At 51.0% G+C, this 14,371-nt stretch overlaps 1 protein-coding gene across 2 annotated transcripts; it reads left to right on the top strand.

Annotated features, from left to right (window-relative positions):
* Positions 1-9,338: 9,338 nt before the first annotated feature.
* On the top strand, positions 9,339-11,576 carry FEZF1 (FEZ family zinc finger 1; the record flags this gene model as incomplete). 2 transcript variants are annotated; one of them, XM_082632217.1, is made up of 5 exons in its annotated part: positions 9,354-9,782; positions 9,933-10,154; positions 10,343-10,477; positions 10,734-10,866; positions 11,230-11,576. In XM_082632217.1, 5 exons carry the CDS (start codon positions 9,354-9,356, stop codon positions 11,574-11,576), a joined length of 1,266 nt encoding a protein of 421 aa, XP_082488343.1. The 2 variants fall into 2 exon arrangements, with proteins under 2 accessions (XP_082488344.1, XP_082488343.1); XM_082632218.1 differs by having other exon boundaries at positions 9,339-10,154.
* Between the last annotated feature and the right edge of the window lie 2,795 nt (positions 11,577-14,371).

The raw sequence follows: 14,371 nt of genomic DNA, 5'->3' as shown, positions 1-14,371 counted from the left end.
CCCCAAGGATAAGGGAAGTCCTCAAGGTTGTGAAAAATAATTTAGCAAATGTGATTTTTTTATGTGTATTTTAACATTTCCATGTATATAACCAGAAAGCAAATCACTGAGCAGAAGCGTTGTTTTTAAATACAGTTGTCTGAAAAATATTTGGGAAAATTTTATAGCTTAATTTTTTAACAAGGTGATGGATAGCTTTTCACATGTAAAGTAGTTTTATTTTTAAATCTCTTTTCAATCTCAAAGCCTCCCAAGAATGAAGTGGGCTTTGATTTAGTCCCATTTTACAGAAAAACAAGGCAAAGGGGAACTGCCACCATCCGTTCAGGTTAACAAGGAGTCCACTGGCTGGGTGGCCCGCCCCAAGCTGGCACTCCCTAGCTAGAAGGCTAAAGCAGGACAGGAAACTGGCATCGTTTATTTCAGCCCTCAAATTTCCTGGGACACATCGGTGGTAGGAGTACTTAATGAAAAAGAAGTTTCTTAGAAGGGAGGAAACATTCTCAATTTCAATGGATAATTGAAGAATCAAGTTTTGAAAGGATAGAAGGGGACAAAGAGGAGAAAAGAGGACTATTATTTACCCTTTATGGGGTAGCAGTTGCGGGGAGGTGGTTAGTGAAGGCAGAATTCACTGCATACTTGAAAAAATAGATGATTTTTCCTCTTAAGTTCCTGCCCATACAGGTTTAACTAAAAGCTCTAGAAATTAATTTAAAATAACTGCAAACTTCTGATGGGTTGGACTGAATGAGAGAGAATATGGCCAATTTTGCACATAGGTTTTGGAGAGAAGAGGGAGGCTGGAACAGCAGTAAGATGCAGAAAGGCAGAGATGGGAGAAGAAAGGCCTTTCCTCTTAACGATTTCCAGTGACCACCACGTCCGCCACTAAGCAAGACGGGAGGGCTCCACTGCTCACCCGCGGACGGACTGGATGGCAGATGCACTTGGCCGAGGCACAGCACGAGACCAAGGGCACCTGCACTGCTGCAGCCTTCCTGCCAAAATAAGGGGACGCTGGGATCCCACAAACCTTGCCCTTGGATTTCCCCATGCGCGGTGTTCCACAGGGAATCATTAAGAAAATGCCTCCAGCAGGGCTCCAGAATTTGAATATATTAGTGGTATCTGAGTTCAAATGCAGAAGGAACAAAACAAAACAAAAATACTAGTCCAAAAGGCAAGACAGCAATCATGTGTATTTTGTAGCTGCCACGTCTTACTTTTTGATCTTACATTTGAGTTGGCCAGCTGGAGCCCAGTTGACAGCGGGGCCTCTCAGTAGACGTTGTGGCCTTCACTTATCTAGGGAAATAATGAATTGGAATGTCCTATTAATATTAAAGGGTAATGAATTTGCTTTTTGAATAAAAGGTCCATGTTAGCCAAATCAAAGGGGAACAGATCCTTTGGAAAGTGAGGGACCCCAATTACCATGATGCCCACTGCCTTTTGAACGCAGCATATGCTCTCAATTTTTAAAACTCTTTTGCCGTCAGTAACAAATCTAAATCAGAGTCACTAAAGCTATTTTCTCTCTCTCTCTCCCTTTTTTCCTCCCCCTCTGCCTCTCCTTTCAACACTGTTGTGAAAGTTCAGTTACTCTCCGTCATGAGTAAAAAGCTCGGGGAATCAGCTACTATGCCAACGCCGGGAACATATCCAGGCCCATGGTGCGAATAATGGAACATGTGCTGTCGAATTCATATTTTTGTCCCTTAGGTTTACATCCACGCCCTTGTATTATGTAAATTTCTGAAAAGCTGTGAATCACAGGGTTAGATCGAGGAGGGTCCCCCCACCTCCACTTGCAACTGGAACCGACCCCATTCAGTCTTTGAATGAGTCACAGCCTCGTTTCTTCCTCGCGCTTTTTTCCCCGGACCCAGCTTTCCTTCCCACCCTCCACCCCGCGGGTGTGCAGGGAAACAGAGCCGCCAACACGGGCGCCGGGAGCCGCGGCGGGGCAGCGTTCGTGACATCAGGCGGCCGGCCCTCTAGGTCACCGCGGGCCGGCGGACGCCGTTCCCCTGTTGTCAGCGTTCACACGGACTCCGGCCGCTTAGCTTCGCGGTGTTTCCAGCACCCTCTTCCTCTGTGAGACTGATGGGAAACTCGGAGGGCAGCAGACCCACTGCTGTTGAAATTCAAAGAATCAACTGAACTTAAAGAGGAGACAGTGGGAAGAGAAAAAGAAAAGTGACTTCCCAAAACAAAGAAGGCAATGATTTAACCTAACATTGTAAAAGTCAGATTCCTTAACGACGGATCAAGCCTCATCTTGGGATCTCCTCGGCGTGGATGTTACAGCTCAACTCTTGAAACAGGGTCAACGCCTGTAGGATCTGGTCGGAGAGAGGCCTTAGGGAGGGAGGCGGGGGGAATCGCAGAAGAGCGTCCAGCCCCCCTGAGAAAAAGGGGCCGGCCAAGTGGCTGAGCGATTCCTCCTCTTCGTGACTGGGGAGGCCTGCGGGAGGTGGCCGCGGGGGCATTGTGCTCTGGGGACAACCGTCCCATCTCCTCCTTTGAAGGGGGGAAAAAGGGATTGACAGGGAGAGCTCAGGAACCCGAATAAAAGGACAAATTGGAGGATGGGCCGAGAGGCGAAGGTAGAAGGAAAATGTCTTAAAACAGGAGAATCTAGTTAGAAAACTCTCTCTCATTCCCCAGGACCTTCAGAAGACACCAACTAATTGTAAGGACAAGCGAAACGGCTCTGAAAGGAGGACTCGCGGGGTTGGGGGGTGAGAAGTGGGCACGAAAATACGGTAACGGGAATGGACGTGACAGGTTTGGGGAGAGCACAGTGTTGCCCCACCTTCGCCCCCATTTAAAATTGGCTTAAGAAAATGTTTGCTGGGAAACTCAAAATGACAAGCAAAACTAGTAAAAAAGATGCTCTAGTTCCTTCTTGGGCGTGCCACAGCGTCAGGCCTGTTTTCTTTCACCTGACATCTAGATTAAATGACCCTTCAGCTACACTCGGAGTCGTCAAAGCAAGTCTATTAGCGAATGTTCTGCTCAAAAACTTTTCAAACAGAAGTTCTCTGCCATCTGTTACTGGGTCTTTAAACCCGATCCGGCAGCCCCTCCCCCCTCCCGAAACTCTTTGGAGGTTTTGGAGACTCCCCCCATTCTCGCAGCCTAGGGGAGGGGACGGAGAGGGAGCCGCGGCAGGATCCACGGGGGTGCGCGGGGAGGGGGAGGAGCGCGATCGAACCCCGAAGGGGCCGCGGAGCCCGCGGGGTCCGGTGGCGGTCCCCGAGGCCCGAGGTCAGAGGGACCGGGTCGGCGACCGCGCGATGCTGGCGGACCCGGCACCCCGGAGGCCTCGCCGGGGCCCGGAGCCCAGCTGGACGCGCACCGCACCGCGCGGCGGGCGGGAAGGGAAGGTCGGGCCAGGCGAGTGGCGCCCCAGGTCCCAGGCCCCTCCAGGCGCCAGGAGCCATCGCCCCCGGGCCCCTCCAAGGTCACCGCACGGAGCCAGGTGGCCCTAGGCCTTGCCAACGTCAGTTTTACTGTTTGGGACTCGGGAGCAAGGGCCAATGAGTAGAGAGCCCGGCCGGGCCGGAGAGAGTGGGTCCGCTTTTCTGTTTCACTTCGGGCTTCTATCACCTCGCTCAGCGCGGGCCAGCGCTTCGGGAGTGAGGAGGGCGCCCCAGCTCCCACGCCGACAGCCGGACGCAGTGTCTCCCTCGGAGGCCACGGCAGGGGGCGCCGAGGCCGCCGCCGTGATGGAGGCCCAGGCGGCCGAGGCAGAGGGTCGGCGCGGGGCGCTGCGACGGCCGGGGTCCGGGAGGAAACTGAATTTATAAACGGCTGTCAGAGATTTCTCGCCCAAAGATTTTGATTTACCTCGATTGCTTCTCCATTTCTCTAAGCTCATTCTTTGCTCTGTGTTATTTGAATGGCCACTGTCGACTTTTATTTCGTGTGAGAGATAAGAAAGTTTGAAAACAACATTAAAACCGCTCTAAATCTCGTGGGTAGTATCAAGGAAAGAGCAGCGCTGTGTTAAATATAGTTTTTATTTTAACCACAAAAGGACTTTGGAAAAACTGTCTGGGGACTGCGGCAGAATGCTAATCGGCCAATTGCATAGCGAGCTATCAGTGTAGGGCACGAGAGCATACTTGGGGCCTCCTCTTCTAATTGTCCACTTCCCGGGTTTCAATAACACCGTTGTAAATTGCAGGTAAAACTTTGCTGGGTTTTGTTGCTTGACTTCTGGGCAGCTCCTCGAATATGTTGGAGACATTGGGTTGCTTGTTTCTAGACTTCTTTTTCCATCAAGTCCAGCCCTGAGTCGGAGCCTGGCAGTCTGGAGGGAAAACACCTCACAGGCCTGTGGGAACGGGTGAGAAAAAGCCCAGCATTAGTGGAGGGGCAGCCACAAACCCAGGGCAGGTGATCGGAGTCTGTAATGCCTGCCAGCTCATTACCAGCTCTCACCTTTGGGGCTCTTCATTTACTTTCACAAACTGACTGAATATGCAAATGCTGTTTTGAGGAGAATAATTTCACTAGGTTTAAGGGAAATCCTAGTATGAAAGAAATACTAACAACAAAGACCTAGAGATAAACAACAAGCCATATTCCCACCTCTCCGACCCCCAAAGAAAAGAGGGCTCTGCGAGTTAACTGATGCCTCCTATACTCCTAACCTGTGATACTTACTGCCTTTCACGTGCTGTATGAAATTAGCAAGAATTCTTTATTTGCTACCAAACTAACTAAAAGCAAAAGCAGTAGCCTTAAATATGAACTTGTGGCCCATGTATTTGTTAATGTCCTGGAAAGTTAGTTCTCACTGTGTATTCAGTAATTAATCAGAGCAACTCAACAAGACTCTTTCCTTGAACCTTGCAGACCCTTCCTATTTGTGTCCTGGTCCATCACCCGCCTCCATCACACACAAGAAATAACAAAAGACCCGTCGGAGATAAAGACTGAGCAAAACTGTAGAAGAATTTAGGAATGTTTTTCCTCCTCTAGAAGGAAGGTACGTTGCCCTTGGTGCTATTTATTAAATAGGAAAAAGTGTGGATGAATCTGAATGCCTGGGAAATGGGGGTCATCATAATAATAATCTTCTCTCCTTTTTTTTTTAGCTTGCAGTAGTTAATATGAAGCAAAAAGAAAGCTGGTTTGTTGCTTTTGAAAAAGAGGCCGGGGTGGTAGATGGTGTTGGAAAGGCCTGAAAACCTTAAAAGCGTGACCAGGGATGAATCAGTGCACTTGGCAGAAGGCTGAATAATTCCCAGTCCATTTTTTATTTTTAAAATAGTCAACAGTATTTGATGACATTAAAGAGAAGAGATTAAAAAGTGTGGATTATTTGGCAATTGATGGTTCTGTTATATTGTCTTTTATTGCAGATTGCAATAATCATGACCAGAAACTTCATTTCCTTATGACAGGGATGTAAATCAAAAACATGTGAAAATTATGCAAGTTCTTGAAAAATATCAAGAACATAGTTTAGGAAGCATTGAGATCAAAATCAGATTCCCCAGGAAAAAGAGAACTTTAAATTACTTTAGCAGAGTAGAACTTCTTTCTTATTTTCTCAGAAAGTCTTAACTCAGAGCTTGTTACCTGGTCTCTTTGTACCAAAGGTTTTTCTGCTTCCCTTAGGACATCTCATGCAGGATAAACCAAACATTAAAACTCACCTTCCCCAAGGATTTAAAGTAGTAGAGCAAATGAATGCTGGCTTTCCAAGGCTGGGAAGGGGAGGGAACTTAATCATCAGCTCTGATGAGAAAAAGGGGGGATTATAGGATTCTCCAAGAAAATCCAAAGAAACGATAACTGAGTTTCTATTTTGCCATTAACAAAACAAACAAGTCTCCTTTGCATTCTTTTAATAAATAATTTTAAAGTGTTGAACTGTTTTAGAAGCTTCTAAATTTGTCAGATAAGCTCTGCTTTCATTGGTGGTATTTTTGTTGTTATTTTTCAAATGTATTTGGAAAAAACCCAAAGTACTGGATAGATTTGTTAATAAAATGGAAGACTTTGCTGAATACATTGTGCATTTTGTTTAAGACAATCCTTACTTAATAGAGATTTTTAAAAATTAACATATAGGTTAGGTTTTAAATGGAAAACACTCATCAACAAATGTTGGAATAACAAGACCTGGATTTATAAAGAACCTCCTCAGTCTTTAGGATTAGGAAGCTCGGCACTAGTAAAGGAAGGGTATAATTGCTACTTTGCGATATTTGTGTTACTCAAATGACTATACTTTCAAACAACACTTGTCAAAAAGGCAAATCCCAAAAAGACCAGTGGAAAGCAAACTACTGAAATATTAGCCATACAAAACACGTATAGCCCTTAGCCAATAATTTTCCTTTTTAGTTCACTGTCCAACGAAGGAGAAATTTACCGAGGTCAAACCAAGGCTCTTTTGCCGTTAAGGAGGAGGAAGTGGGGGAGGGGAAGAGGAGGGAGGGACACGCGACGGACGTAAAACAAACTGGTGGCATTCAGTCAATAAGGCATGTAACGCTCCGGAAGCGGGTGAGTTGTATATGTCAGCTGGGCGCTGCAAAGCTTTCCAGAGTCGGGCAGTTTCGTGCTTCTTTGCTTTTTCCTTTAAACCTGGCCCTGCCTCGGAGGAGGGCAGCAGGAGGGGGATTCTTCGATGCTGGGAAGCGGCAGGTAGGAAAGGAAACCTGATCCGCCCCAAAAGGCAGCAATTAAAGTCTTAACCGCGACCCATCTGTGGCGGGACCCGCCCCCACTTTCCCCTAGCAAAGCTGTCCGGCGCTCTTTGTCTGAGCAGGGGAGAAGAGGTGACAGGTTCTGCGGCCCCAGCAGCAAACGGAAAGAAAATTTCCAGCCTGGGAGCACCCTGGGCGACTGCGCCTGGGCCTCAAACCGCCCCAAAGTGCCGCTGGGGGTGTGGCGCCTCTTCCCGGACCCGGGCCCCGCGCTCTGCGCTCGCCTCATTCTGCGCTTCTCTACCGCTGCATCTGTCCTCCAAGCCCGACGCCACCTCGAGACCTGAAACCGGGCACTTGCAGGCTTGGTTGCTAAGGCCGGTCGCAACCGGACCTTTCCCCCACCTGGCCCTTTGGCTGCCTTCAACTTCCAGGCGGACTCGCGTCTCCTCCCCCATTTCCCCAGCAATTGGGTTTCCTCGCCACCCATCCAGCTGCTCTGCTTCGCGGTTGGGCATCGGGCGCGCTCCCAGCCCAGACTCTCTCGGTTTCTACTCCTCTTGGCCCGCCGGGCGGGGGCGGGGCAGACCCCCCAAGCAAAGCCAGAGAGAGTGGTCCCTGGCCTGTGCTGGGCAATGGGTTAGGGGAGAGGGACTGTTTTGAGGTCGATTTCCTCCGTTTGGGGTCCAGCTTTGCATTTGGTGTGTAATTTGGCCAGCGGCTCAACAATCCCGGGGTTTCTAGTCCGCTTGCATCCAGCCTCCCACTGCCGACCGTTTCCACCGCTCCTGCTGGAAGAGGACGCCCACACCCGCTTGGCCCGATGTCTGGCGCCCGTCACCACCCGTTCTACAAGCACCCACTCGGGGTAACTCACCAGGTAGATGGCACCCTGGGCTGCTGCGGGCGGCCACTCACAGGGGCGGGCAGGCCGTAAGGCCCGGCGCCGTCTCCCGGCTACCGCGTCCTCCCGGTGTAGCGGCTAGGGCACGCCCGGCACTAGCACCCCTGGCCCCAGGGCTAAGCTCCGCACGATTGCAGGCTTGCCAAGGGGAGCGACGAGGACGGTGCGCGCTGCTGCTCCCGGCGCGCTCCGGGCGGCGCCCGCCGAAGCTATGAGAACCCGCGCTGCCGGAGTCGCTGCCACCGGAGCCTTCCGGGAACATTCCTTACTCTCTACAGCTCCTCCCCGGGAGTTTTGGCCCAGGCACCAGACCCGGAGGGCGCCTTGATGGGGGGTGGGGGGGCGTTGCGGGTCCTAGTCTCCGCGCGCTCTCTGGGAGGCGAAAGCGCGGCTGAGGCCGCGACAGGCATGCAGGCAGCTCGCGGTGCTCGTCGCCCCCGAGCGCACACACACCCTGGCTGCCGCCCGCGCTGCTTCGAGGAGGCGCGCGGACACCAGCAGTCGGGAGGTTGGGGGAGGGAATCAATAGGTTGCTTCCCTTCTCTGTCCAACATTCAGGATTTTAAATGCTCCGAGAGAGCTCTAGCTGAGCGCAAGTACTGAAAGACTGACTCTCTTTCCGGGCTCTCCGCCAGAAAGCGCGCCTGTGTGTTTGGTGGGTGTGGGGGGAGGGTGTCTAGTCCTAGCCGAGGTTTCTTTTGGTGTGACACCCGCTTAGTCCTTGCAATTCCTCCTCAACTTTGTGGATGGAGCGTGTCTTTCCCAAGCTTAGGTCACGGCATCGCGCTTACAAAACCACAAGCACAAAACAAGCCTCCCAAGGCTTTTAATTCTCAGGGGCTTTGGGGGGAGGCCAGTTACCTGCTGGCGTCTTCCAAATGGTCCAGACTCGGTTCGGGCCACGGAGACTTCGGGATTCCAGGAGCCCTCAGCCCCAGGCCCTAGAGGAAGAAAGAGGACTGCGGAGGAGGCAGCGGGGCTCCGACCCGGGCCCACCTCGGGCCCGGCGGAACCATGCCGGGAAGGCTCGGATTTCTCTTGCCGGAGGCTTTCTGGCCGCGGCTTTCTAGAGCCTGGCGTTTGATAAATATAGCCTGGTGTTTGCCCCTGAATTCGAGTCTGTTTCCTTATTTAGCCCTTGTACAATGATTTTAGATGATGTCATTTAGAGCTAAACGAGAAAATTGATCTCAGATTTGCTTGGCCTCTAAAGCCCGGTTAAGCAGATTGAGAGTTAAAAAGACAGGAAAAAGCAAAGCGGTGGGGGGGGGGGGCGACGCGGAGGGTAGCGAAGTGTCCGCCGGCGAGTGTGTGCGCGGAGGCGACGGTCCGCCGCGCCTCGGAGCGCGCCCCCGCCTCTTCTGGGCGGGGGAACCTCGCTCACCAATGAAAAGTAGTCACTGACTGCAGAGGAAAAAAAAAAAAGTTTTCCTGTTGAGTGTTGGAAGCGAATTGAGCAATTATCTAGTTTACCTTCTCCTCTTGGAAGTTAACGATTGGCGAGATCTTGGCTGCGTTATTGACACAACACTTTCTATTGATAGAAATAAGTAGTGATTGTCCCCGAGTCATTGGTGCGCCAAGAACTCTGCGATGGGCTGGCAGGAGTCCATTGGGCTGGGCAGGCAGGTTCGGCTGGTGATGCTGGGGAGGAGGAGGCGGCTGCTGGTGGTGATGGTGCCCGTCCGCCTCTCCGCAGGTCTGTGACAAGCAGGGAACAAGGCAACGACGGCGCAGCCCGGCCCCGGCTGAGGGACGCTGGAGACTCAGACATGGACAGTAGCTGCCACAACGCGACTGCCAAAATGTTAGCGACCGCTCCGGCCCGGGGCAACGTGATGAACACCTCGAAACCCTTGGCTTTCTCCATCGAAAGAATCATGGCACGCACCCCCGAGCCCAAAGCCCTGCCCGTCCCCCACTTCCTGCAGGGAGCCGTGCCCAAGGGGGACCCCAAGCACTCTCTGCATCTTAACTCGTCGATCCCCTGCATGATCCCGTTCGTGCCCGTGGCGTACGACACGAGCCCTAAGGCGGGAATGACGGGCTCGGAGCCGCGGAAGGCGAGTCTGGAGGCTCCGGCTGCACCTGCAGAAGCGCCCGCGGCGCCCGCGTTCAGCTGCAGCGACCTGCTCAACTGCGCGCTGAGTCTCAAGGGCGACCTGGCCCGCGACGCGCTCCCGCTGCAGCAGTACAAGCTGGTAAGGCCGCGGGTGGTCAACCATTCTTCCTTCCACGCCATGGGAGCCCTGTGCTACCTGAATCGAGGTGACGGCCCGTGCCACCCGGCGGCCGGCGTTAACATCCACCCGGTGGCCTCCTACTTCCTCAGTTCCCCTTTGCACCCGCAGCCAAAAACGTATTTAGCCGAAAGGAATAAACTGGTGGTCCCGGCGGTGGAGAAGTACCCCTCGGGAGTAGCTTTCAAAGACTTGTCCCAGGCTCAGCTGCAGCATTACATGAAAGAAAGCGCCCAGCTCCTGTCGGAAAAAATAGCGTTCAAAGCCTCTGACTTCAGCCGAGGCTCTCCTCATACCAAGCCCAAAGTTTTCACTTGCGAAGTGTGTGGAAAGGCAAGTACTGTGTAAGGGGTGGGGGCTGGCCTTCCTCCCTTCCTCCCTCCCTTCTTTCTTTCCACATTTAATTTTATTTTGTAATTATTTGTATACACTTGTTATAACGTTATCACCTCCCTCCCCTCCCTCTGCCTGGTTTGATCTCCAAGTGCTTGTTGAGCTAACCTGTTGTACTTGTGTTTAAGGTCTTTAACGCGCACTATAACTTAACCCGTCACATGCCGGTGCACACAGGAGCCAGACCCTTCGTTTGCAAAGTTTGTGGAAAGGGCTTCCGGCAAGCCAGCACCCTGTGCAGGCACAAGATCATTCACACCCAGGTGTGTTCGGCTGTCTCAATTTCACCTGGTTTATTTCCGAACGGTTTGTTTTTTTTTTAATGGCCGATAAACTCTTACTCTTTAGCGTAAGGTTTGTTTAAAATGTGCCGGCTGTAAGAGGGAGAAATACCAGGTATTGTTTGCCTTTGTTTTGCTTAAAAGCATGAGGGAGAGCATTACAGTGTTTTTGAGTTTTTCAGACTCCACTGAAGAGCAAAATACCTTAACTTCTCTGCTTTTTCTCCTTTCCGCTTAGGAAAAACCTCATAAATGTAACCAGTGTGGCAAAGCATTTAATAGAAGTTCTACTTTAAACACGCATACCCGAATACACGCAGGCTACAAACCATTTGTGTGTGAATTCTGTGGCAAAGGATTTCATCAAAAAGGTATCGAACCCAGGAGGCGTTGTCTTTCGCAGTAGTCTTACCGAAAGCCCTCAACTTTGGGGGGTATTTCAGAAAACGATTTGTTAAGTGCAGCTAGTTACCAGCACGTGTGTTGCCATTCCAACGTCCTACCCTCAAGTGTGATGAGTACTAGAGAAAGGCATGGCTCATATACAGAGGGGGCATTTCTTTTTAACCGCTTAAAATAAATTTGGGGAGCGAAGTGCAGGCGGGCAGCATAGAACTGCACCGGCCCTCCGAGCTGTGGCCCCTCTTCTCTTGACTCGTTGTCCTTCAATCGTCTGCTCCTCCCGTTCCAAGCTTTCTTTTCAGATCCACGTCCCTGTCATTTGTCTGTTTCAGGGAATTACAAAAACCACAAGCTGACCCACAGCGGGGAGAAGCAGTTCAAGTGCAATATCTGCAACAAGGCTTTCCACCAGATTTACAACCTCACATTCCACATGCACACCCACAATGACAAGAAGCCCTTCACCTGCCCCACGTGCGGCAAGGGCTTCTGCAGGAACTTTGACCTCAAGAAGCACGTCCGCAAGCTGCACGACAGCGGCCTGGGGCTGCCCCGCACCTCTGCTGGGGAGCCGGGAGCAGACCCGTCTCCCCCTCTACAGCAGCCGCTGCCTGCGCCGCTGCCGCCGCTGCCGCCCACTGGGCCCCTGCAGCCTGGGCTCCCCCCGGGACACCAGTGATCAAGGCCGAAGTCCCTTCCCAGCCCCAGCCAGGGTCCCCACTACTGAGACAGCGGCGGAATAGAGCTGGACCTCTCTACCCAAGAACCCAGGGCATGTTGGGCCTTACACATTAGCGCCAACCAGAAGCCTCTGAATTCCCCGGCCTTTCGCCTCTTGCATGCACCTGCTAAATGGTTTTGTGTATTATATTCTATATAGGCACTAACAATTATGAGAAAATTTGGGGGTTTGTTTTCTGATTTTTTTTTAATTTGCAAAGAATTTTCATCTCGGGTGGAGAGATCGTGTTTGTTTTGTTTTGTTTTTTAAAAACAAATTTCTGCTGTATTTATTGAGATCTGTATTATCCTACCCGGGAATGCTGCACCATTTTAATTTTATTATTGTATATATTTCCATTGTGTTGATTCTGTGGTCTCAAGATGCCTGCCGATTGTTTATTACCATGTCCTCTTTCCCTGAGGTTAAAAAAAAACACCCAATTCTGTGTGTATGTTATATATACACGCATAGATGTGTGTGCCTGTAAAGGCACAGTCCACATTCATCACACACACACATACAAACACATACACGTTAGATAAGGATGGTTCATTATGGATGAATTTGAATTTTGGTTTTGATTCTTGCACGTGAAAACTGATTCATTGACGGTTGGAAATAAATCCTTGGAACATGCTTATTTAATCAACAACCTTCAGGGCTCTGGTCATATTATTCAGCTAGGGATCACTGATTCTGAGCCCCTCAGCCTTCTTTCTTCCTTTTTAATAAGTTCAACCCTGGGTTAGTATCCCCCAGTGTTTCACCTGGAAAATTCACCAAGAGCAAATAATAGTCTCTCCAAATAGTTACAACTTTGGTAAAGTAATGAAATTCGATAAGTTCAGAGACAGAAGATGTGGAGCTTTCTAACAGAAGCACGTCTTTGTCCTGGACCATCTGATATATTTGTAGTGCAAAGTTAAGTGAAAACAACATATCTATAGGAGCTGTGTGTAATGCGTCCCCACACACGCGTTACAATGATATCATGTAGACGCGGATCTATTGTTTGCATCCTGAAGGCACATACTGACTTGTACATAGCTGGCAAAGGGAGCCTGCATGTTTTTATGTGTGTGTATATGTTTATAGACGAATATACTTCCATTCAAGGAGGAAAAATGGATGAAAACCAAACTGTGGCGGGTGCCAGGTCCTTGAAATGCTTCAAGTGTTAATCAGCATCTCCGCTGTGAGCTCGGGCTCTGGTGTTTTCTAACTGCAAGTCTCTCCTGTTTTCTTGCCAAACAGTGAAACAACTGCTAAAGGCTTTAATTAAGAGGGGTAATTAGTTCAGATTTATCAAAGCCGGGTTGTTATACTATTAGCTGCTCAGTAGAAGCTGCCAGACAAGCTCCCGGCCCAGCCCAGCCACCCTGCTGCAGCGGGGCCACATCCGGGGAGAGAGCCTCGGGGGGAGTGGGCCGCAGGGGTCCCCGCAGCCCCGCCTGCCTCGGGGGTGCGTCTCGGCCTCGAGCTCCCGCCGGGCCTGGTCGCTGCGGAGAATCCACCGCGGATCCGAACGGCGGGCCCAGGATCCCCTCGGCGGCCTCGCCGGCTCTCCGAGCGCCTCGACGGTCGCAAGAGAGGCGTGGGGAATGAGTTTAAATTTGCTCTCCTGCCTCACTTTTGTACGTCTTGGGGGGAGCTCAAGGAAATGCGGAGCCAGGAGGCGACAGGCGGGACGAAGGGGAGATGAGTAGGGGGCACCGCCGGGGCGAGGCGGCGATTTCCTTGGCAACCAGAGCCCGCATTTCCAGGTGGGGGAAGGATTAACCGCTCCGGGCGCCGAGGGCCGACGACCCGAGGGCCTCCTCGGCGGCCCGAGTCAGAGAGGTGATAGACACCCTGGGTGAGGCGACCGCGGACAAGGGGGTGAGCGGGCCCCACGGGACATCCGAGCCAAGTTCCACCGCGGCCGCTCTCGGGTTGGGGGACCCCAAGACCCTGGGCACGGAGCTGGACCGGAGGGGTCCCGAGAACAGGGGATTCCTGATTCCACGTGCAGGCGTCGGGTCCAGACTTCCCAGCTCTTGCCCCAGGACGCAAGCCCTCGGGCACTGGGACTTTTAAGTCCCAATCCAGCAATCAGTAGATCGAATCCCTACCTTTCTCTTTTCCTGACTTCCCCATACCCCACCTTATCCTTTGCTGAGACTAGATCCGTGTTAGATTTGACTTCAGAAAGAGATAGTTTTGAAATTCCATAGTTGGGTAAATTCTGAATCTTCGAGGCTGGCAGAAGTGCCATTTCTCCTGAATATCACAGCCAAGTGGAAAAATCTTGTTCCAGGTGCTTGTCACATTCCCTCACAGCTGCCTGTGCCCCAGGGAGCTTGGGGGAAATGTCTGGTAGCTTATGGGTAGCCACCTTTTCGAGGTGACTTAGTCGGATCTTGAAAACGTTTGTTCTCTTTGAGTAAACAGAATGAGGTCAGGGGTAATTATAAAGGGCAGAAAATGGCTTTTTTCTCTTGAATTTATTCTCAATAAGTATTTGAACTTATTCTCAGAACCCCAGGATGTAATTCTCCCAGACTTTCAAGGTGACACAATTTCACTGGTGGAAAAGAAAATGAACATTGTTGAGGAAAATTACTAAGCCATAAAATACTTACAGTTAGGAAGTACTTATATGCGGTACCCCCACCTTTTAGCCCCTGCCCGTGTGCTTTGACATATTGAAAAAGAAGTCTTCTATGGAAGGATAGAATTGGTCTGTTGGGGGAGGTGGGAGCATATAGGGG

Source organism: Mesoplodon mirus (genome assembly GCF_964341445.2).
Source record: "Mesoplodon mirus genome assembly, chromosome: 9".
Lineage (NCBI taxonomy): Eukaryota > Metazoa > Chordata > Mammalia > Artiodactyla > Ziphiidae > Mesoplodon > Mesoplodon mirus.
The sequence above is the reverse complement of the archived record's forward strand: the minus strand, read 5'-3'. Positions and strand labels throughout refer to the sequence as shown.